Source organism: Kogia breviceps, chromosome X (genome assembly GCF_026419965.1).
Source record: "Kogia breviceps isolate mKogBre1 chromosome X, mKogBre1 haplotype 1, whole genome shotgun sequence".
NCBI lineage: Eukaryota > Metazoa > Chordata > Mammalia > Artiodactyla > Physeteridae > Kogia > Kogia breviceps.
In genome coordinates this window covers 106,470,396-106,496,000 of record NC_081330.1, presented here as the reverse complement: position 1 = coordinate 106,496,000, position 25,605 = coordinate 106,470,396, and the positions used below count along the sequence as shown (strand labels likewise).

At 36.8% G+C, this 25,605-nt stretch overlaps 1 protein-coding gene across 17 annotated transcripts in view; it reads right to left on the bottom strand.

Moving 5' to 3' along the window:
* DMD (dystrophin) overlaps window positions 1-25,605 on the bottom strand; it is a 2,551,447-nt gene that overhangs the window by 1,449,565 nt on the left and 1,076,277 nt on the right. For all 17 annotated transcript variants that reach the window (XM_067023689.1, XM_067023685.1, XM_067023692.1 and 14 more), the window contains 2 exons: window positions 23,630-23,809; window positions 12,351-12,526 (listed from right to left, as the gene is read on the bottom strand). In XM_067023689.1, coding sequence (XP_066879790.1) covers window positions 12,351-12,526; window positions 23,630-23,809 — 356 coding nt within the window. The remainder of the gene's footprint in view (window positions 1-12,350; window positions 12,527-23,629; window positions 23,810-25,605) is intronic.

Sequence of the window (25,605 nt, the reverse complement as noted above, 5' to 3'; positions counted from 1 at the left end):
TAAGACCATGGTTAGCACTAGAAGTCCCGCACCTGGAAAAACAGTTCAATTATATGGGACTCCATTTATGCGTTGATACTGAAAAAGACACCTAACTTTGAAGGAAAAATCTTTTTCACTGATAAAGATCTCTGTATTTAAAGATATAGCCAAATGCTCCAGTGGTACCATAGAGTCTATGAGACTTAGAAGGTAGAACACCCATGAGACTTATAAGGTAGAACAGCCATAATCTAGGGTAAGTGCACCATTTCCATAGACAGACCTCAATAAATTAGTAAACAGTCTCAGTCAATCTTTTATTTTCAGCTAAATAATTTGATGAAATTACCTTTAGTTTCTCATTATAGATAACATGACATAGAGTTCAAGAATGCAGCATCCTGTGGAGAGGGTGTGGAGAAAAAGAAGTCCTCCTACACTGCTGGTAGGAATGTAAACTGGTGCAGCCACTATGGAAAGCAGTATGGAAGTTCCCTAAAAAACTAAAAGTAGAGCTACCACATGATCCAGCAATCTCACTCCTGGGCATATACATAGAGAAAAACATAATTTGAAAAGATACATGCACCCCAATGTTCATAGCAGCACTATTTACAATAGCCAGGACATGGAAGCAACCGAAATGCCCATCAACAGATGAATGGGTAAAGAAGATGTGGTATATAAATATAACGGAGTATTACTCAGCCATAAAAAAAATGAAATAATGTCATTTGCAGCAACATGGATGGACCTACAGATTATCATACTAAGTGAAGTAAGCCAGACGACAGAGAAACACAAATATCATATGATATTGCTTATATATGAAATCTACAAAATGGTACAAATGAACCTATTTACAAAACAAATAGACTCACAGACATAGAAAACAAACTTACAGTTATCAAAGGGGCAGGAGGGATTAAATTAGGAGTCTGGGATTAAAATATACACACTACTATATATAAAATAGATAACCAACAAGGACCTACTGTATAGCACAGCAAACTATACTCAATATCCTGTAATAAGCTATAATGGAAGAGAATGTAAAATATATATATATATATATATAAATAACTGAATCACTTTGCTGTACACTTGAAACTAACACAACATTGTAAATCAACTATATTTCAATGAAAATTAGGAAAAAAAAAAAAAGAATGCAGCATCCTGTGCTAGATGTCTGGCTTCAAACCCTGACTGTACTGCTTCCTGTAAAGTTTGTGACCTTGAACAAGTCACCTGACCTCTCTGTGCCTCACTGTTCCCATTGGCAAAGAGTGACAACAATAAAAAACTACTTTATAATGCTCTTTTAATGGTTAAGTGTGTTAATGTGCAAAATATTTAGATGAGTTCTTGACATATGTTAGAGATCATACGTGTTAGCTACTGCGATTAGTGCCTTCCGTGACTATTTCCTGCTGGCTTTAAGCCAGTCCCTAGGCCACCTCTCACTTTCTCATTTGAGAGTGGATCTATTCATCTTAGTGTTTTGTTAAGGACTGGTAAAGTAAAAGCCATTCTTGTAATCACCAGAATGAAAACTGCAAAGAAAGCTGTAACAAAGACAAAAAGGCAAATACATAAGAATCATCAACAGCAAAATAATCTCATCTATTTCACCCTTTATTGCAGGAATAGGCAAAATATGGTTCACGGGACAAATCTGGCTTGCCACTAGTTTTTGTAAGTAAAGTTTTATTGGAACACATCCACACTCATCATTTACGTATTGTTTATGGTTGCCTTTTCCCTACAGCAGCAGAGTTGAGCACTTGCAAAAGAAACTATGTGGTGCACAAGCCTAAAATAGGGACCGTCTGACTCTTTAGAGAAAAATTTGCTGACTACCTCCCAGCTCTATAAAGTTAAGATGGTCTATGTCTCCCAACACATAGGTGGGTCCAAAAGTGTCTTTCACAGTCGCCATATTGCTTGGCTCTCTTTCAAAAATATGCCTTGGCTCCCTATAACCAGATTAAAGTTCCTTAGTCTGGCATTGAGTACCTTTCTTTTTCCCTACAATGAACTCAACCTACCTTTTCAACCTCATCCCTTACTTCTTTCTCTCTTTCCAATACTGCATATTTCTGCTCTAAGCAAACAGAAACACCCACAACCCTGTGTAAATGCCACTTGTATACAGCCTGTATCTGCATCGTCCTTTTCCCTAATCTTGAGTCCAATATGCCCCTATCCTTTAACAGTCTACTCAGATGTTAATGTCTCCATGAGCTTTCCATGCTCAACCGTCAAGCAGGACTGGAAGTGATCCTTTCTTCCTTATGACTTTTCTAACATTTTATTGGTACTTCTTCATGACATAGTTTATACTATTAGAATGCAAGCTTCCTGAGGAAAGGACTAAGTATGGCTCTTGGTCACAGCAACTGGAGTGCTCTGCACATCATAGTGATCCATTAGATATTGTTGAATGAATATGAAAATTAGCAAGAAAACTAATGTTGCTATCACTACATTCTTGAAATACTGTGGACTCATACTGACTACAGGAGTGTTCAAAGAACCCCTCCGTACACTGAGTGGTGCCTTGGACCTTGTGGGAAGCAAAGTAAACTTTAAATATCCTCAGTGTGAAAGCTCACTGAGTTTAAAGGACTTCAACATGCTTTTATCTCATGGGTCTTTGAAGTTTAAATAACTTCCAGTCAAGGTTTAGAAACTATCTGGTACAATGCAGAAAACCATTTAAATCTGATGTGTACTCACTGTCCCACTGCCACTCACCCAGCATCATGAGTTGTTTCAATTCATCTACTTCTTTTAGTGAGCATCTCTATGAAGTTTAGTTAAAACCCAAAGCAAAACGCATGGCCCTACAAAGCCAGTGTCCTAGTCAGCTCAGGCTGATGTAACAAAACACTATAGATGGGTGGTTTAAACCAGGGGTCCCCAACCCCTGGGCCGCGGACCAGTACCGGTCATGGCCTGTTAGGAACCGGGCCGCACAGCAGGAGGTGAGCAGTAAGTGAGCAAAGCTTCATCTGCTGTTCCCCATCACTCCCCATGGCTCGCATTACCGCCTGAACCATCCCCCTGCCTCACCCCATCCCGTGGAAAAACTGTCTTCCACGAAACTGGTCTCTGGTACCAAAAAGGTTCGGGACTGCTAGCTTAAACAACAGAAATTTATTTTCTCATAGTTCTGGAAGCCAGAAGTTCAAGATCAAGATGTCAGCATGGTTACTTTCTGGTGAGACCTCTCTTCCTGGCTTGTACATGGTTGCCTTATCAATGTACCCTCACATAGGAAGGAAGAGAGAGAACAAGCTCTCTGGTGCCTCTTCTTATAATGGCACTAATCTCATCATGAAGGCCCCACCCTCAAAACCTCTTCTAAACCTAATTATTCCCCAAATATCCCATTTCCAAGTAACATCAAATTGGGGTAAGGGCTTCAAGACATGAATATTGGGGGAGTGGGGCACAATTCAGTCCATAGGAGCCAGACATCATTGTACTTCCCTGTGATGAAATGATGTGTATTGATTCATAGAGATACAGCTTGCTGACTAGGGAAGACATCAGAATAAGAATATTCTCAGAAAATGTTAGAATAAGAATATTTTCTCTTATAACACAAATGTGGTAATGGGAAGATATATGTTCTAAATTAATAATTGGGAACTCAACTTTCTCCTGGGGAGAGGGTGTATATTTTTGCCTAAATAATCATCAAGAGAGACACATACAGTAAAATTTCCAGTGTGAGGGCCAACAAGGAAAGTCATATAAATTCATTTCAGAGGTGAAGAAAGAGATTCTGAGTGAAATTAAGTTACTTGCTTTAGTCACATAGGTGATGAATGGAAGATGCAAGGCCAGAATCCATCTCTGTGCAGTCACATCTGCTCTTTCAGATCCATTCTTCATGTTTCTCTTCTCCTCTCTGTACCAGAGGGATATATACATTTTCTGCCATCGCTTGCCCCCTGGCTTGTGATTAGAGGCACTGGCAGAATACCGAAGGATGGAAGGAAGAGAAAAGCCAAGTTCCTTCACACTCAACATTTGCTGACATTTCTAGAGCAGCTTCATCTCCACTGTGGCTTCAGTTTCCTCTGGATGGTCCCTCCCTCCCCAGGTCCAAGCTCTTGCCTGGCAGTCCTAACACTGCTAGTCCCTGTTTGAAGGCCCCAACTGTGGGACTCTGGTACCATCCCCCCTGCAGTGTTCCTCTAGCTCTAGGGAAATGAGAAGCCTCTTGATGCTGCTTGTATGTTGAGTTGCCTCACTGTCCCTCTGTGCTGCTTCCCAGCTTTTCATCACCTCCTTCAACAATTCCCTGTATTATTTCTCTCTCTGAAACACCTAGAGTGGTTTCTGTTTTCCTGACAGGACTGACAAATACCCATTTGATAAGCCATGAATATTTACTGAATACCTACAATGGGCTAACTTCTGGGTTAAGTGCTGTCGGTCTAGAGTTGCAAATAAATGGCTCCTGCCCTCAAGGAGTTTGCTGGAGATACAAATATGCCAAAACAAGATCATTACAATAAAATTCTGCAAGTGTTTTAATGGAAGGATTGTCAAAGCTGAGAAACGTCTGGGAGGTTAGGTTCCCAGAAAGAGAAGGTAGTTAGTTGGGGAAAAGGAATGTGGCAGCTGGAAAAGGGAAAGTAAGGAAAAGGGAATCTTAAATAGAGAGAACAGGAGGTACAAAGAATCAGAAGTTTGAGGGAATACAGAGCATTTGGAGAGCAGAGGGTGGTTCATTAAAGCTGAGCAGAAGGCAGTGCCATTTGAAATGCAGTTTGTGGCCAGTCTGAACTATCTGTTAGTAGCCTGTGACAAGAAAAATCACTAGAGCATAAACAGTCACGAAACATACGATTTCATCTGATTTCTTTTTAATTGCAAAACTTTCTTGACAAAGGAAGAGGTGCATTGATTTATATTCTGGCTCCAGCTCTTTATCTCATTGTGTACTGGTAATAAACAGTTTGCAGACTATTTTGAGTAGCACTGGCATATAAGAAAATGGGTAGGGGAGAAGGGAGAGAAGATGGAGAGTCAGGCAGTCAAAGATCAGAAAGGAATTTCTGTGCTATGCATTTCAAGAACCATGGGCAGAGGAATGATCTAATTAAAACTGCATTTTAAGATATCCCTCAGGAGGCTATGAAAAGTATGGATAAGAAGGGTGAGCATAGAGGCACAGAAATCAGTTAAGAATTTCATGCAAAAAACTATTAGAGACATAACTAGGGGGAAGGCAGCCTGGATGTAAAGGAACAAATACACTAAAGAGAATTGAAAGGACTTGGGGAGGTGGCAGATATCATGACCACTGTGAGTGGCTGCACAGGTTGTACACTGCACAAGTCCAGAAGGTTGCTGTTTTTAGGAACTATGATGTGAATGATAGTCTCTAAAGATGAGTAGTCTAAACTGCAGAACTTCATTTGTGATTTCTGTAAGAAGTCCAGGTGGAAATGCCCAAAAAACATTTGGATGTTACAGGTATGAGCATCGGGAAGGAGGTTAAGCTAGAGATGTTAATTTGGAAAACAGCAGGTATAGGTGTCTGATAAAAGCAGGATTATAAATGATATCACCCTGGAAAAGAAAGTGTCATAAAAAGAAAATAAAGCCAAAATGTGAGTCTTTTGGAGACCAAAATGAAAGGGATAGGAAGAGGTGAATGGGAAGACAAAGTCTGAAAGCAAAGAGGAGAAAAGAAACAGGAGAGAACAATGCCCCAGAAACTGAGAAAGAGGAAAATTTCAAGAAAGAACTAATTACCACTGTCAAGCACAGCACAAAGTTCAAGAAGGATAAACTGAAGAGCAACCTTTGGAGCTGACAATTAAGGAGTTCTCTGGTGACCTTGATGAGAGCAGTTTCAGCATTTCATGTAGAGCATGAGAGGGTAAAGGAAAGAATCAGAAGTAAGGAAATAGTGGTAGTTCACATCTTCTGATTAAAAATCAACTTTTTTGCATTCAACCATGCTTCTTCTTTTAGATGAATAATTGTGACTACCATTTTCTTTACTCGGGGAACAAACAAAACTGTATGTCATGGTTCCAGGAATATAGCTCTATCTACCTGTCGGCTGGCATCCTTTTGTGCCTCACATTCTGGAAGAGTACATTTTCATGCAACTGCTATAGCTAGACATCCATAGCTATGTGTAGCATCTTATAGGACCAGTTCCCATTATAGTGCATTTCAATTTGGAACATGTATTGGGCATCCCCAAATCAGAAGGTCCTGTAACAGGTTGGGAGTAAGATATGGACCCTGGCCCTGGCAAGCTTTGAGTCTAGGGTGTGAAACAGGCATATGAAAAGGTCATCTCAACATATAGCACTAGAGGTGTCACAAGAAGGGACATCATCTTGTGTGGCATCTTAGGTAGTATCACCTAGCCTAGTCTGAAGTAAATGGTTCCTATCATTGGGGCTGGTTTGGGGAAATGAGAAGGAAGAGTCAGGATGAAACTAAGATGATGCTCTAGGGCACTGATTTACAAAATGTGGGCCCTGAACTAGCAACATCAGCATCGCCTGGGAACTCGTTAGATATTAAGATTCTCAGGCACTGCCCCAGAACTACTGAATCAAAAACTCTGGTGGGGACCAGTAATCTGCCTTTTAACAAGTCCTCCAGATGATTCCGATACATGTTAAAGTATGAGAACCACTGTTCTTGGTCAAGGGTTCTCAAAATTTAAGGCTTATCAACAATGACCTGGAGAGCTTGTAAAGGATACCTGGGCCCACCTGCAGAGTTTCTGATTCAGCAAGTTTGGGGAGCGCCCTCCAAGTCTGCATTTCTAACAAGTCCCCAAGTGATGCTGCTGTTTCATGCACTGCACTATGAGTATCACTGCTCTAAGTGTTCTCTGGCCACGTAGCATGCCTCTAGAATTAACATTCTTACATTCTTCAAAACATTTATTGACTTATTGTTGACTTATATGACAAATTAGCTTTAAGAACCTTAAATGGATGTTTATCTTTTCGGAACATCTGAAGATGGTATGTAAGGTTTCTATTATTCACCAAAAATAGTTTCTAAACTGAAATTTGAGTTTATGACCAAGGTCATTTGACTCTAATACATAAAAAGAAGTAGGGCATTGCAACTGTTAACACTGAAATGGAAATTAGGAGACTCATCACTAGTCCTTATTTTGCAACTGAAAGCAAGTTGCTTAACCTTTCTGGACCTCAATTAACCTGTAACCATGAACAAGTCTGGAGTCTAGTTTCCTTAGATAAAAGGAGCAAAGTTTTATTTTACTGGGCGGTGCCAATGAAAAAAATATATTACTGAGTCCAACACCCCAAGTATTTTAGGATCAATTTATCATATAGAAAATAAAAAATTAGCTCTTAGACACATTAATCATCTAATTGGATTCTTTGGATAAGTTAAAATGTTTTAGTTTACAACTTCCAGATTATTGTTTGGGAATCAAAGTTAAAATAAATATCTAAAACAGAAATAGCTTACGCATTAATCTCATAAAATGGCAAAAAGACAGGTCTTATCTAACACATCTAACTTCCTTCCAAGGACGTGACATAAATTAACATCATTCAGGCAGTAGACGTCAAAAAAAGGGAAAAAAACACGATTAAGCTGAAAACTAGAAAACAAAATAATTATGCAGGTACATAATTGTCTAGGTAATTTATTCCACCATTTAGTAAGCATGTGGGACATAGAGAGAGAAAGCAAACTTAAGACTGTCTGCTTGCCTAGAAGAAGATAAAGAGACTCGGTGAATTGAGGTATTTCTAAACATCTCTCTACTTCCCTTGAGGTCAAAGATACTCATTTATTAACACCATAGCTGAAAAACATTATCCTTATTGAGATAGCATTTACTTAAAAAACAATTCAATTTGCCATTGTTTTCACCTGGCTGATACAAAAATGTAAATGAACGCTTTTGTGAAAAGTCTCTTAAAATAACTGCTATATGATTAGTAACTAATCTCCTCGATGAATCCGAATTTACTATATAATACATCTAGTTTTAACCTATTCTGAGTTCCATACTCTGATAATTACCTATATGTAAAAAAATATCACTGAACAGCAGGGATAATTTACTATTAGAAATAATTACCTTGTGACCCAAGGTCATCAAGCACTTTCGTATATCTTAGTGTAAGGAGGACAATTTATGCAGTAAATATGACAAATGTAGAAAATTGTATCATTATTAAGGAATCAACTAAATGTACCTTAGATAATTAAGAAATTATAGCATGGTACAAAGCTGAATTTTAAATCCCTTAATAGTTTTGAATAAATGATGATATCCTAATGGGTAAAATTAGAATAATAAAGATTATTAGAATGTTCATTTGTTTATTATTAAAAACAATTCCATGAAGAAGTAAATGGAATTCTTAAATGCTACTGAAAAATAAAATTTTAGTTATCACAATTAATTGAACTCTATTACTCTTTCAACAAATATTTATTGATTATTTATTGTATGCATGGTACTATATATGGAATCTAAGTAAAATATAAAAAATCTGATAACAGGATTCCTTTGTTGTGATTGGTGATGAGAAAAATATATGTGGGTGACATTGAGGCATAGAGCAAAAAAGGAATGTAACGTACTGGATGAAGTGGAAAGATTTCGGGGAAGCCACACATAAAACTGGTGGGAGAAAAATATTTTATACCACAAGAAGGGGTTTGTATTTTACTGTGGGGACAACTGGAGTTATGGGGATCTCAAGTCTGGAGGGTCAGCATAAAAGCAATTTTAGATATATTAATTTAAGGCAGATTAATCAGAAAGGGGGGTGGGCAAGTCTGGCCCCAGGGAGGTATATGGCTTAGAGTATGGCGTTGGCAGTTAGAATGATTGGAAAATGATGACACTTGCCCAATAATATAGTGTAATAATAATAATAAATAAGGAGAAAGGAAGGAGAAACTGATACAAATGGAGAAGTCAGGTGGTAAATTCTGTTTTGAAGAGGAAGATGAAAAGGCAATTTTTTGTAACGTTTGGTAAGCTTGAGAGGATGCTTATTATGGAATTTTTTTCACTAACAGTCCATGACCACCATCTCTACTTTCTCCACCAACCATCACCTTCACTATCATCAACACCTCGACCACCACCGCCACTTCCACCACTGCCTCTACCTCCACCACATCCACATAAGCAAACAAGAACAACAGCTACTGCATTTACTGAAATCTTACTACCTTACAGACAACTGTATTAAATGCTTCTTACTTAATCCTCAGTGTTCAATAAAGTGAGGATATCGAATCTGAGGCACAGATATTAGGTAATTTGCCTGGGATCATAAGCTAGTAATTAAAACAGGCAGATTTCAAACCTGAGTAATTCTGATTCCAAAGACCATGATTTTTCCAATATTTGCTACTTCTTTAGCCACACAGTCAATGAGTTATAATAACTAAAATACGTGTGCAATGTCTGAGTAACTAGGTGTGGGTAATTGGAGGCAACAAATGTTTGCATGTGATGAAAATAAAAATTGAAGCACTGCCTGGATGCAGATCATAGATTTAGAGACATAAAAGTGAAATTTGAGGGAGTCAGATATAGAGCTATGAAATTTGGGAGTCACTCATGTAGAGCCAGACTTGAATCAATGAGAGGAGATAATTCAGATAAAGAAGTCAGAAGGGCAAAAAAGATTTGAATTTATGAGACATTACCATAGCACTTAGGCAAAGGGAAGAAAGCAAATCAGATAAAGTGTAGTAGGAGTAGAACCAGTAGTATGTCAGAGAAGCTGATAAAAGGGACCATTTTTAAAAAAATCAGCACCCTATAGATTGCCAAGACTATAGTCTTGACAGTTAAACACTAGCAGTTCTCACCTGGGATAAGAGAGAATCAGTAGCCACCATGATGTTTTCAGTCATGTTTGCATGACGCCTCCGGAACTATTACAGTATTTTAACCAAATTCCATCCTGAAGACAATTATCACTTACTGGATTTAATTGCTCCTAAACGTTTGCTCATTTGCTCTCTACGTTCAGTCTAAAGTTATCTATCTAGAGTCTTGCACAGAGTGTCCATGTTACCCTACTGTCCAAATCAGGATACATCTGAGAGTGAAAGTTGGTGCTTTATATAATTACGCTGGGACAAAAGGAGTAATTTGGGATGATTCAGGCAAACCAAGACATAAGATCACCTTTGTCATTTATTTACAAAAGAAACATTTTCCTACACAGTCCAGGTTCTGTAGTCAGGTTACCTCAGCTGAAATCCTGGCTCAGGCACTCTGAAGCTGTGTGTAATAGTAATAATAGCCATACCTATTTGGGAGGGTTAGTGGGAAGAATAAATGAGCTATGCAGACAAAGCATTTAATCTAGTGCTGAGTGCATAATAAAATCCTCAGTAAGTGTTCGCTTTTATTTAAGTAATATATTCTTTATGTTCCCAATTGAACATCTCCTTCCAAGCACTTAAAAAAACTGCTGAGAGCATATGATACAAACAGAATTTAGGAGACAAAATATTTCACCACTAGTCACACTTTCTTGAAAACAAAAAAGTACTCAGAACACATTTTTCCTAACCAAATACATCCTTCAAACAGGAGCCAAGAATAAGCTTTTGAAGACAGAGATTGATAGGAATCAAACTGCTCTGTTAATATCTGTATTAGAAGGGTCCCGAACATATTAGGGGGTAGATCAACTAGGTCTCCATATTGCTCTGCTTGGAAACTTGTTGGAGAGCTGTTAGGTTGTTGCAAAGGATCCATAAATCCATGTGCCCACTAGGCATTGTCTGTAGACATATATTTAACAAGGCATCAAATTAATCGCCATGCTCTTAGGATTAATAAAAAGCAAATTCATTAAGAGCTTTACTGGTTTATTTTTGCTGTCACATTCTTTCTCCATCAATGAATGTTAAAATTTCAACCACTATAATGAGTAGAGTCCTTGGAAGTTGCTGCCCCAAATAGAATGCCAATATTCAAAGATTCTGAGAACCATATGACTGGAACAAGGCTCAGTAAACTTTTCCTGTAAATGGCCAGACAGTAAATATTTGGGGGTTTGTAGGTCATATAGTCTCTGTGACAACTACCCAACCCTGCCTTTCTGATGTGAAACAACCAAGGATGATGCATAGATGAAAGAGTCTGACTTTGTTTTGATAAAACCTTATTTGTGCACACTGACCTTTGAGTTTCAGAAATTTTCACGTCATGAAATATTCTTCTTTTGATTATTTTCAACCACTTAAAAAAGTAAAAAACAGTTCTCAGCTCATGAGCCCTACAAAAACTGGCAGCAGGCTGGATTGAGCCTGCAGGCTTCAGTTTGCAGAGCCCTGAACGAGAGGGTTCACTCAGCCAAGGAGCTCCAACCGGGGAGAAAAGCCCTGTGGTCTACGGTGGAATTATGAAAGTAGGTTAAAAGTCACGGATTAACAGGGAAGCACTGAAAGTCCCAAATGATGTACTTGAAAACTTTTCTAGGTGTTTCTTCCTTTGCCTAAAACATCTGACACGCTATTTTTGTGTATATGTTCTTCTCATGCTTCCCTGTCCTTGTATACACAACTTCTAATGTCAAATGTTCCATGTGCTCCCAAACACATGCTGCTTAGAAACGTTAAGGCAGGTTTTAATGTTCTTAATCTTAGAATTATAATAATTGGCATGAAAAGGAAATTGTACCATTTTTATGATTTTCATGCTAGCTTTTGCATTTATGAAATTTTATTCCCACCATTTTAATATATCTACTGATTTACATAATACCTAACTTATCTATAATGTCTAGTTGAGAATATCCACAAAAAGCTCAGTTAAAAATTCTAACACCTTCAAGATAAGACTTTATAAATATCAAAGAACAGGAAATCTGTTCTGTAATTACTCCTGATTTAGGACACGCAGATTGAGACATTATGTTCTCGTAAACTAACAGAATGGATCATGTCTATTATAGGTGTACTTCTTCTTCATGAAAATGTCCTTTCCATTACTGGAAAAAGGCATTTAATGCAAAAGTAGGCACTGAACAAGCAGGCTCTTGATAAGAAAAAAGGAAACTTTCAGGATAAAAGGCATCCATCACTTGTGGTTTCTTCTTGCAATCCAGAAAATAGTATTTCCGTTAAGCATTCTGTTTTTGTTGGGATAGAGATTACTTGGGGGAAATTTTAAAACTTACTTCATAATTTGTCTCACTAACTTAACTGACATTAAAGGCACCCGAGGCTTCTGGAAGTATTGTTTAAGTAAAAACAATGCCATCAAAATAACTGCAAATGAGTTTTCCTGCTTAACAATTACTCTTCGTTTGAGGGTAAAGCCATGAGCAAAAGCTTCTCACCTTTTCCTAATTTCGGAATCCACAACAATCTGCCTCTTCTTTTGGGGAGGTGGTGGTGGGAGTTCCTCTTGGACGTGCTGTACGAGGATTTGTTCCCTCGTGGTCACCATAGTTACCGTTTCCATTACAGTTGTCTGTGTTAGTGATGGCTGAGTGGTGGTGACAGCCTGTGAAATCTGCAAGAAGTATTGAAACAGAGGTCACACACTACTTGAAAGACTTCAGTAAAGACTGCTTGGAGTGGTGAAGGAAAATAACGAGAAACTGTTCCTGTTTGTTGGTGAATTGACCTTCAGATCAAAATAGCACCATATTGAACCCAAATCAAATTGTTTTATCTGACTTAAGTTATGTTGACTGAAATCACAAAGGAAAGTAATCTCAAAACCAGAAGTAAACTAGCGCCTCTTCAATTCATTGGTCAAGCTATGGAAAATAGGTGGGGCAAAGGAGGAAAACTTAGGGTGTCATTCTGTCATTTAATTAGACATGCTGTCTAAAGTGTTTACAACACTAATGTAAATTTTGCTCAGGTATTCCAGCACTAATTCCATTGCCTGGCACATTGCATATGTTTATTAAATAGTGCACTGAATGCATCTTTGGTTTTCATAAATATAATTATTTATAGTCTATAAATTTTTAGACAAGATTCTTTGAACTGTGTAATAAATGACTTTTTAATCAAATAAATGATAGGCCCTTTAAAAGTACAATAAACGATTAATATAAAGTGCCTATTAGTCCAGAAATACATTTAAGCTGAATGTTATTCGAATGTTAAAAAGCACACTACACTTGTTTGATTTAAATTACTTAATCTGTTAAAATATTTGAGTATCCAAAGTTAGTGTTCAATTCTTCTTGGTTTAGAATCACACTAACTTTATGTTCAGACTTTACAAAGATTTTTTTTAGACATAGATCATCACTCTTTGAAATGATACGATTTGTGACCCAAGTCGTGAGAGGCCACTTCCTCAGTACACAGGCATTATCAGACAGACAAGTCACAAAATGGTGAGACATCCTCTTGCCTTAACCACCAATTCTGTCTCACAGTCCTCCAGTTATTAAGACTAAAAAGTTACCTCTTGTGATGTTAATCATTACTCTTCCAGTAAGCCAAATTTTTCGGAAGATCTATTTACATGGAGACCAAAACAAGCCTGCTTTGGATCCACTTATAGGTACTAAATATACACATAGTCAAGGATCTGGTTGGGGCCAAGATTAGTTTTACTGATTTCCTGAATTTGCCAAGAGATAAGGAAGAGGTTTGAGGGAACCTCCCTGCCTCACACATGATGACCGATTCCCTCAATGGGAAGAAAGCAGGGAAGCCTCATGATCTTTCGATTTCAGCTTCCAAATAGAAATTGACATGTAGTAATGAAATCCTTTGTCATGGTGTCTTATGTAAAAATTGCTTTTGACAAATACATTTTGAAGGTGCTACCCTTTGTGCAAGCCACATCTTTACATATGCCAAGGCTTTAGGGACTTCCATTTAGGTAGCCTAAATAGTTTAAAAAAAAAAAAAGATGTTAAGAGATATCAAGTTTCTACATGTGTCAAGCACAGGTTTTATCTTCTCTAAGATCTCCATAGATTCATTATTCAGAATCAAGCACTGAGCTTCAAACTATAATGATATAGTCCATTGACAAGTTATGCCAAAATGAAAGCAGAAGATAACATAGTTTTTTTTTTTTTTTGCGGTATGCGGGCCTCTCACTGCTGTGGCCTCTCCCGTTACGGAGCACAGGCTCCGGACACGCAGGCCTAGCGGCCATGGCTCACGGGCTTAGTTGCTCCGCGGCATGTGGGATCTTCCCGGACCAGGGCACGAACCCGTGTCTCCTGCATCGGCAGGCGGATTCTCAACCACTGCGCCACCAGGGAAGCCCAACATAGTTTTTTAAAATGCTTAAGATATAACCTGAAACCTAACTGAACTCAACACAAAATGACAATTACATGATCAAATTAATTCTACCTTTAACCAAAAGGAACACAAGAGTTTTTAAGTAGGATTCCAAGAGCATTTAATTTTTTCAGAGTAACATTTTTTTTAACCATGGGCAAATTGTTTTTGCATACAATCAGGGCTTGAAGAAAATATCGTTCAGGTGGAAAATTCCTACTTTTATATGAGTAGGCACCAGAATGCAGAGATTCTGAAAATACAAAGCTATTTTTTTATAGTTATATCTAATGTTATAGAATATTTGTGCTACCGAATATTTGACTGTGAAATTAATTTCTAAAATGTTATAATATCTTCTAAGTGATACTTATTATGAAATTGGATAGATGTGCTCACGGAAGGTAAAGAGAAATGGCAACATTATATACTATGAAAAGACATTTAAGAATATAGCAAACCTTATAAGAAAGAAAAAATAATATTTTAAATAAAATAATAGCAGACGTGGATCTGTCATTGTTCTATACTATAATCATCACTATACTGTATTTGAAACTACTACTTCATTTCCTTTGGGATACAGAAATAAGAAAACATCTGTGCATTGACCCTGTAAATATAGGATACAATTCATTATATATAACAAATTAATAATTACTTTCAAAACCTACTCCAGAATAAAAAAACAATTGGTCATGTACTAAATTTCCCCATCGCTTTTAGTTATTGACTGTAAACACTTAATTATGTGTTAGAATCATTAAAAATATAGACAGGAAGGGATTATGGAGGTCACTGAGTATAACCTCCTCCTTACTACAGGATTCACTACTTCCAGAAGCAGACAACTCCTTCCTGAGTATGGCATCAAATTTTCCCGTTGGCAAAGATCTTTACACCTAGTGGAAGCCTGCATTATTATAACTTCATTCATATAAAATTTGTTTTGGGAATTCCCTGGCGGTCCAGCGGTTAGGACTCTGTGCTTCCACTGCAGGGAGCATGGGTTCAATCCCTTGTCTGGGAATTAAGATCCCACAAGCTGTGCTGTGTGGCCTGAATAAATAAATAAATAAAATTTGTTCTGAACTCTGAAACAACAAATAGTAAGGTGAGTACTGTTTCCACCTGACAGTCTTAAAGGTCTGAAGCGTGATAATCATGACTCTAATAAATCTTATTTCCAAGCTCTATAATACCAGGTACTTGCTAGAACTACATTTAATCGGGTGCTCCAAAACCTAGATTTTCTGACTTTGGACATCATATTCAATTAAAGCAATCTAAAACTGCATAAGTTATTCAGCAGCTGAATCATAATGTTTCAATTAAATTCTAACATCTATTCAATATGTGTCACTACAGGACACCTAGAAACAAATACAATGGAATCTCTATTTTTAGAGATCTCATAGTGTAGTAGTGAAGGTGACAACCACACAAATAATTGTGAGACAAGGTGAGCTCCATATGAAAAATATAAGTATGCAAACTAATGGCATGTAAATGTCTTCACGAAAACAAAATAGATTTGTTTTTAAATACTAGCCCCTTGATCTGTCAGTTAACTAGCCAGTAAAAATGGAAAAGAATTACTTGTCTTTAGGTTTGGAAGCTAGTTCCTCTTACAGTGATTAAAAGTGGAGGTCTCTGAGCCAGGCTCCACAGTTCTCAAACAACAGGTCCACAGTTCACATCCTGTAACACTTGAGGCAGACTGGTTACTCGCTCAGAGCTTTGATTTCTTTTCTTCATATGTAAAACAGTAATGATAATACATCTCTCACAAGGGTGTTGCAAACAAGGCCTGCTTCATGGGTGTGCAACTAATGTAGTCACCCAGGTCCCTCACTCAAAAGGATCTCATTCTTGGTTTCATGCTCTGCTGTCACCCTCTTGAAATTCTTAATAATTTCTGTAAAGAACCCTGCATATTCATTCTGCACTGAGCCTCGCAAAATATGCAGCCCGTCCTGGAAGCAAGAATTAAATTACGTAATGTTTGGTCTTCCCTGGTGGCACAGTGGTTAAGAATCTGCCTGCCAATGCAGGGAACATGGGTTCAAACCCTGGTTTGGGAAGATCCCACATGCCGCGGAGCGGCTAGGCCCGTGTGTCACAACTACTGAGCCTGCGTGTCTGGAGCCTGTGCTCTGCAACGGGAAAGGCCGTGACAGTGAGAGGCCCGCGCAGCGCGATGAAGAGTCGCCCCCACTCGCCGCAATTGGAGAAAGCCCTCGCACAGAAACGAAGATCCAACAGAACCAAAAATAAATAAATAAATTTATTTTTTTAAAAAAATTACATAATGTTTGAACACAATAAGTACTCTCTTGCTACATATTAGTAATAACCACTAAAAAGTCCAGAGAAAATTAAGGAATTTTTCGACACCAAACCTTCTTTACTTATATAAAGTGATATATGTTAATTTCCAAAATTTACATTCTTCCCATTATGAGAAAAACTGGAAGAGCATTTGCCCTGTAGCTTGATAGTTCTAGGGTGAACATCTTCTTGCATTAAGGTTGTATAATTTGGGTAGGTCTAGAAAAAACATACTATTTTCAAACAATGAAAATCTTTACCATTTTCTCTTCCATTTGTTTAAAAATGCACATTTTGAAAAGGAGCTATATGTACATTCAAGCATATTTAAAGAATGTAAAAGGGCATATAACGAAAGGAAACATTTCTTTTCCACCACTGTGTCCAGTTTCTCATGGGCAACTAGTTGTATTTACCACCTGTTCTTATATTTTAAATTAACTTTGCGCTGTTATCTTTCTTTCAGTTTGGCCCATATTCTTAATTGCACCACTTAATTATTTAAATAGTCTTGACTTTGTAAGTTTTGATGTTAGAGATTTCTACTGGTATTGTGAGATACTATTTGAACATTTAAAAAAACTTACTAAAAGATACTCAAATTATAAAAGATTAGTTACCTAATTTATCTTATTATCATTTTTATTATTACTAAAATACTTATACTTGTAATAATAGCTACCAGTTATGGAGCTCTCTGCACATTCCAGGCATTATGCTAGGTGCTTTGCATCCCTTATCTTATTTAAAATACTCAAAATAGTATCTGCAGTAAAAGCTTAATAAGTGGTGGTTATCATTACCTCTCAATGGCCCTAAGAATAAGTACTAAGTTTATTCCAATTTTATAGATGAGAGGTAAAAATTTCAGGCAGGTTGACAAGTGTGGATTGAAGTTTCTCATTGTGTTCTTTATACATACAGAACTTTAGAGTGATCACTGATTTTTAATGGGCATAGAGGGGTTGCAGTTCTACAGTTTAAAACATACTGCATACAGCTTTAGCTGATAACTGATAGCCAGGCTTAAAACTATCTCCACAGGCATGGTAGCACAAGGCACAAATACCTGATGATGGTGTGAGGGTTCACAATTCTAAGCAACAGAAAGGATTTATATGTTGACCTTTATGAGCAACCTGGGGTAAAAGATCAGGTGCTCACAAAGGAAGCTGGGTTATTCATCAAAAGGCTAAAAAATGTTCTATCTCATGAAACAATGCTGAGGAATTAACAGTATACAAGGAGTGCCCAAGTTCATGAGAGTGGCTTGGTAACTAAACTGTAATATCAATTACTGTCCTGTTTTGATACTGATATTAAGGCAATGTAACTTCTTGAATAGATACTGATATTAGAATCATAAGCACAGAGTCAATATTCAAAAGATATAAAAGAAGTCATTCCCCTATTTGAAATAAAATATTATATGATAGTTAAGGAGGTTTATTCCATAAAACTCTCTCTTTAATTTTATGTATTTTGTCCCTCACTTCAAATTCTCTTTTGTACACATTGTCAGAAAGAAGAGATACATGTTGGCTTCAGGATACATACTAAACAGAATTTGAGCAACTGTGTGAATTAGCCGCATCTGCAAAAATTCAAGAAGCAATGCAATTTATTTTTTCTGATCCACCTGACCTTCCTCTACACGCCATCTGGCAGGAAGTAATGGAACACTTTCTTTAACTAGGGATGCAGATTATTAAGCATACAGAAAAAACTTGGATTTTTCTTGCTGTGTTATTTCATTTATTGTCAGAAAACAATCGATTTATCATATAGATGCTGAGTATTTTATCTTAATGGTATTTTAATTACATACTCATGATGAGTGAAATGTAACGGTTTCAGAAGTCAGTCTTCTTCTAATAAGAAGAGAATTTCATTTTTATTATCATCTTCCAGCTGACTCTGAGATTTATACAATGGAGATAGTTGGAATCTCTTCAGTAATTACTCCAGAGTTTTATATAAAATTTCAAGCAAAGAGAAATGCATCATAAACATTTAGAACTGGAAGGACACTACAGAGATCTTCCTAGACCAAATTTTTCATTTTATAAATAAGGAATGAGTGGTTCCAACAGTTAGTTCAGCTCTTGTCTCTTAAATTTTCAGTGCCTACAACATTTTATGTTGTCACAGATAAATGAATTTACAACATAAAACCAATTGCACTGATGCACACAAGGCCTGTTCCCAAACATCTACTTTACCTGAAGGTAGCAAAAGAATGCAGTTAATTCCCAAGGTTATTTGAGCTATAACTTGGAAATTTTCTAATAAAACCTTTAACCTAAGCAATTAACCAAAAGATGCTCTAAAATTCAAGATAGTTAGTCCATGAATTAAGTAAGATAAAAACCTAAAATAAGTAAGGAAATTTTAATTCTGGGTTTTATAAAACGATTAAAATTTTTTTTTAATTGGCAGAAGACTGATTAGACTTGGAGAACTTTCAGGAAACACTGAAAAGGGTTGTCAACTGAAAGGCCTTAGAGTATTTTTAATTAAAATCATTGGCAAAAAGATGAGAGGCAAACCAATTGTAACTACATTTCATGTATCCAGAGGTCTACAAAATAATGCTTTGAGAATGGGTACAGTCAGAATGTGCATGTAAAATATTTTATGGAGAGTAAAAACAAGGGTCTCTAAAATATGAGAATCGGGCTTCCCTGGTGGCGCAGTGGTTCAGAATCCACCTGCCGATGATGCAGGGGACACGGGTTCATGTCCCGGTCCGGGAAGATCCCACATGCCACGGAGCGGCTGGGCCCGTGAGCCATGGCCGCTAAGCCTGCGCGTCCGGAGCCTGCACTCCGCAACAGGAGAGGCCACAACAGTGAGAGGCCCACATACCGAAAAAAATAAAAAATAAAATAAATAAATAAATAAATAAAAATAAACTAAAATATGAGAATGAACTCTGAAAAGAAAGGCAAATACAGAAATTTTCATCCTAATGCTTTTGCATCTATTTGCATTTCTGGGATTATGAAAAACACTAGCTTATTATCTTCAACCATGTTTTACATTACTTACATGTCTGGCAGCAGTTTTAAAACTCTCAGAAGGACATAAATAATGTAGAACAGATATATTCATACATAATAATCACTTTCTCTATTTGGGAATCCATGAGTGCAGCAACAGACACACACAGCATAAACAAGTATGCTCATGTTCAAGGGGAGGGGAATTCTGAGGATATTAATTTTATCTTTAAGATATTTGTGCTCATAGTTCAGAACACTGCAAAAATGGTCATTAGGAATATAGCAAAATATTGATAAAATGGGAATAAGAGATATGAACTTGCATGAGTCATAGAATGTTCCTTATTTCTGGCAAAGAAGATAATTTACTCTGTTTTAAAAAATCACAAGGCTACAGAACTTCTGGACTTATCTAGATAGATATATTCTTACGTCTAAACTCATGCTGCCAAGTCTAACATAAATTACCATAATAAATTATAAAGCAAATGAATAATATCCCCTTTCCATAGTATACCATGATTTCAGTTAAATGGGGAAAAATAATACTTCAAATCATTTAAAGTATTAACTATAATGAATTTTTGACTATCGTATTCCCTAATTACAATCAAAATATAAATATGTCCACCAGGGGCACGGCATTTAGGAAAAAATAGTTGAGTAAATTTCAACAAACACATTTATAAAAAGTTTGGAGGAAACATAGGGTCATTCGAGTATTTAAATAAGTCAATTCAAGGTGTATTTCATTTGCTCTCTTTTCTCATTTTAAGCATCCACATAGCAAATGTTATTATTCTTTTTAACTTTTGGAAACAGAAAGTATTTCCATTTTCTTAGGCTGCCTTCTCATCAACTTCAGCATCTTCAGCTTGTGTCCAGGTATTATTCAAGCCAAACCTGACTCTGAAATGCAACAGAGCAGCCCTCATAGTTGATTTTTTTCATGTTTTGATCTCTTGCCAAGCTACTCTTTCATAAGGTCAAAATCCCTCAAAGCCTTGACCTGAATAGCAGTCAAAATTTCGGGCACATGATGAGCACATACGAGCACAATCGGATGCCTTGTCATCTCAGTCACAATTCCAACACCCTACTGGATTTTAACCATTACCAGAACTTTGCTCATTCTTTACACCAATCATTTAAAAGGATTTTTAAAAGACTGAGTATATTGTGTCATTAATGCGACTATTTTTCCCCCACAAACATGCTGGAGTATATGCATACAAGTGAGATTTGTTCTTTTTTTTTTTTTTTTTTTTGCGGTATGCGGGCCTCTCACTGTTGTGGCCTCTCCCGTTGCGGAGCACAGGCTCCGGACACGCAGGCCCGGCGGCCATGGCTCACGGGCTTAGTTGCTCCGCGGCATGTGGGATCTTCCCGGACCAGGGCACGAACCCGTGTCTCCTGCATCGGCAGGTGGATTCTCAACCACTGCGCCACCAGGGAAGCCCGAGATTTGTTCTTTAAAGTCACAACCTTACCCTCAACATTCTTGGAATTCTTATGCAATTTTGATTAAGTTCAATGTGACACATAAGAAAGAAAATCTTTTTTTTTTTTTTTAGTTACAAGATACTATTTCTTTTTTCACTCTATCTCCTTTTAATTCCTCTTTCCCTGGGTGGCTTCCTAAGAGCCCCCCACTCCCAAACAATGATTTGGATTGGGCCTATGATAGTGAATTTTGGGGAAAAACGAAGGAGTGAAAAGTGAGACATGAGCTTAAGAAAGGCTGAAGCTTAGTGTCCTAGGAAGCAACTTGCTAATATAACTCCATTTATCTGCTTCTGGTCTGGTATAAGAGTGTATAATGGTTTAAAAATAAATTAAAAAAAAAATCATAGTGAACTTACAACAAGCTGTCCAGACTCACTAAACAGAATGCCTTGCATATCAAGAGGACCTTTTTTTTTTCTCAAAATGCTTTCATGTCTATGGCTTTATTTTACCCTCATCAAACCCCAGTGAGCAAGTAGAGCAGATATATGTTATATGTTGGAAATCATTTTATAAAGAATTACACAAACCAAAGCTAGTACTGTTTTATCACAGATTTCATAAAGTTCAAAAATAGGAGGTTAAGTAAGTTGCCCTAGGTGGTAGTCTCATAACTTTTAAGCCATTAAAAAATAAGGTTTCTATTTTATTTTTTAACCAACTAGAATAATCAAATAAGTAAGATTTTGATGAGATGCACAAGTCTCATTCCACAGAATGAGCATATTTAAATACTAGCAATATACTGCTAGGAAATACTATCAATATATTGCTAGGAAGGTCTCCGTTCTTCCCATTTCAGGCAGCACTGAGGAACACCAGAATGTGGGGACTGGCACATATGTCATTGTCTTACTAATTAAATGTTTTAAAAAACATATGTTCTGCAGACTTTATCAAAGGCTGCATGTAGATTACTAGCCTACTGAATGAGATTTTCTGAGCACAGAATCTAGGACTATGCATCTGAATCCTATTCCCAGGTAACAATTATGCAGACTCAAGTTTGGAAAACCACTGCCAATAGGGCAAGTGAACCAGAATGCAACCTTCTGTTAACCCCATTACACCCCCGTGAATATATCCCCTTAAAGGGACACTTTTCAAAATATCTTCATCAAATAATGCCAGTGCTTCTTAACATGGTAACTGACCATTTTACAGCACCAATAATCTATGGAACCAGTGGGTATATACTGGAATGATATCACTGATGGTTTAAAAAGTATAACACTTTCTAATGTCTCACATATTTGTTACATAAATGCCAATGATCATGCAAAGTAACCAAGGCCAGATTACATATAATAAGAATCATGATCTGGTGGTAAAATCACTAATATATCAAGTAACTGCCAAAAATATAGTCAATAGAATTTTTATTACTGCCCAATGACTGAGAAATGATTGCAACTGATATTCCTTCAAGTTTTAAATTTTAAATATGAATTTGATTTTTTAAAAAAGATTGAACTGTGATTGAAAATCATATATGTTGGCTGATCATATTTTCTTAAATTATATTCTTGGAAGCAATACTTCAAACTTCATTTCTTCATCTTTCAACAAACATTTCCTAAGTGCCACTTATCAGATGCCAAGTATCAAAAAACATATTCCCTGTACTGTCTCACAAGAGAGGAGATATATGCCTAAAGCTACTGAATGTGGCTTTAATAGAGATGTGTGCATGGTGCACTGAAGTATGATCTGTGACCAATTAGTAAAAGCTTCTATAATGTGAAACAATATGGCAGAATGTATTAAACACTATTAAACATAATGTTAATATTTTGAATGACTGCCCATGATTCCACCATCTAATAACCATATCAGATAATAAAAGTTTCTAGTTTAAAAATATCACATTAAAAAAAATTATCAAAACTTTTATAATTCTTAGCATAAAAACACATGACACTACAAGTAAAACATAGATGTTTTCCTAATCTACAGCCTATATGTGTTAGTATAACTAAGCTGCATGATTTTATGAATCAACAGTCTATGGCAGAAAATCCACTGATTATAACCTCACTTGCACTAATTGAAAGAGGTCTTTAGTGAAATTAAAAGACCTGGGCCCTAGTCCTGCTCTTATCACTGACTTTCCTTGGACAATTCACTTTTCCTCCCTAAACTTCATTTTCTCATACATAAAATGTAGAGGTCAATTAATAGCCCTCATCATTCCAGGGATCATTCCAGTGTGATGACACAGTTCCCTAGCATTTTGTCCCACTGTTCTGAGTCACTCAGATCCTCATTCCCATTGAATTGGAAGGGATTACACTCTAAGGCAGTAGCTAGTTCAGTCCACTAGCACTCACTCCTCCACTTCTACCACATTCTCCAATGTTAAGGCAACCAAGAGAGCCATGTCATTATTCAACTGAATACTTAGCAAGGACTAATCTAGTGACACCCTTTGCAGGGTTACAGTACTGCTCTTATTGCAGATTTCAATAATCTCAAGGATAATTTACTGTAGGTTAATTATTATCACTAACCTGTGTTGAACTCTTTTCAAGTTTTTGGACTAAATTATCCCACCGCTGGGCAAAGTTGTCCATCCATGCTTCCATCTTTTGGGCTACCAATGTATTTTTCAGTGTTGAAAGAAGATCTTGGTTGAGTGAGCAGAGTTTGTCCATGGTTTGCTTTTTCTTTTCTAGATCGGTTTTTAAAACCTGTTAAAACAAGGAAGAACACAGACTAAGCCTAGGTTACATTTTACAAAACACTACAGTTCAATTTGCTTTTGCATGCACTTTCTCATTTGTATAGATATGGAAAGATTATAATTGTGCCTGCAAAAGATCGAGAGTTCATACAAATATTAGTAGAAAATTATAATCCAAATAATGTTCCCAAGAAGCTTGAAGAGAAATAAAAGTCAGATGTAGAATAAACACCTCACTGAGGCACTTAACATTTTTGAAGAACTGCCAAGTAAAAATGTAGCATTGCTTCAAAAGGCAAAACAGAGATCAACAGAGGGAAATTACTTTTTAACATTTGGAGGTGTTCTAAAGTGAAAGGCATGGCTCTTGGATGTTAGTGAATTTCTTTCTAATTTCTGATAGGATTCAAATAAAATATCACATGCCAGGAGTACTGAAGAAAAGATGGTGAATTGGGAAGATGAGCATGGCTAAGGGGCCTTCCCAATCTGAAATGCTGTGATTATTTGAATAAATTTGCAATAATATTTATATCTATGATTTTTACATTCTTTTCATTATTTGGATACAAAAACCTTGTTATTCAGTTTACTGACTTTTTCATTTTTTAGCATTTGTTATTAACTTTCAGCTATTTGAGTAATTATCTTCTAAAGCTAATTTTAGAGCCCATTAAGTAAGTAAGTAAGAACTAAGTAATTGAGTATAACACAAATCCTTTGGAATCACTTTGCCTGTTTACTATATGCTTATGTGTTTTAAGAAGTACTTTTATACCATTCAAATTTCCAAAGTTCCTGGGAGCTATGGAGGGTTACGCATGCCATTTGGTTGATACAGAATGAATAAACAAAGTGGCGTGTGTGAAATCAGTAGATCAGGACAGCTTATTCTTTCATTTTATCCATTAAGGTCAACCTATGCTTTGGGAAATCCCATTTCCATCTCCCAAATGCTAGTCCCTGATGTAATTTGTAAACACAGAGAATTATTTTATGGCCCCTTTACAATCCCCTCTTTTTGGCAGTAGCAAGTACAACGAACATAAACTAAGCTGTGAGACCTGTCTTTCCAAAATAAATGCAAATTTATTTAAGAACAACTAACATTGCACATGGCAAAGAAATGAGTATGAAACAGATGTCCCAACTGCTCATGAACCGAAGTGTCATCCACAGAGAGAAATCAATACACCGCCCCTTCCTCCCGCCCTGCCCCCGGCAAAGGACACTTTATGTAGTTCATTTTGGCATGCCACCTGCATTGATAGCTCTTAACTGCAGACTGCTCCGGTGTCTCCTTCAATTAGTTCATCCTTTTCTCAGAAACTACTTCACCTGGTGTTCTTTGTATTGCAGTCTTACTGCATGCCATTTTTAGGGAATAAAAGCAAGTTTTGAAATGAATTTCTAGCTTCTCCTCAATAACTGTTTTTTTCACTATTTTTTCTAAGTCTGAAAGAATGAAATAGACCAAAATATGAATTAAGATATATAAGTTGAATCTGAAGAAGGGGAAACCATTTGCATTGGAAATTTATGGGTAGTCTCATGTTACCTAAAAAGATTTTCTTAGATGATCCCTAAAAGTAATTGGATACCCAAAGAGATTTAGTGGCAAATGAAACGAAGCTTCCTGTGTTAACATTAAACCAAATGAAGAAGCACTTAGTGGGGTGTGGGGGGGATGAATTGGGAGATTGGGATTGACATATATACACTACTACGTATAAAATAGATAACTAATAAGAACCTGCTGTATAAAAAATAAATAAAATAAAATAAAATTCAAAAAAAAAAAGA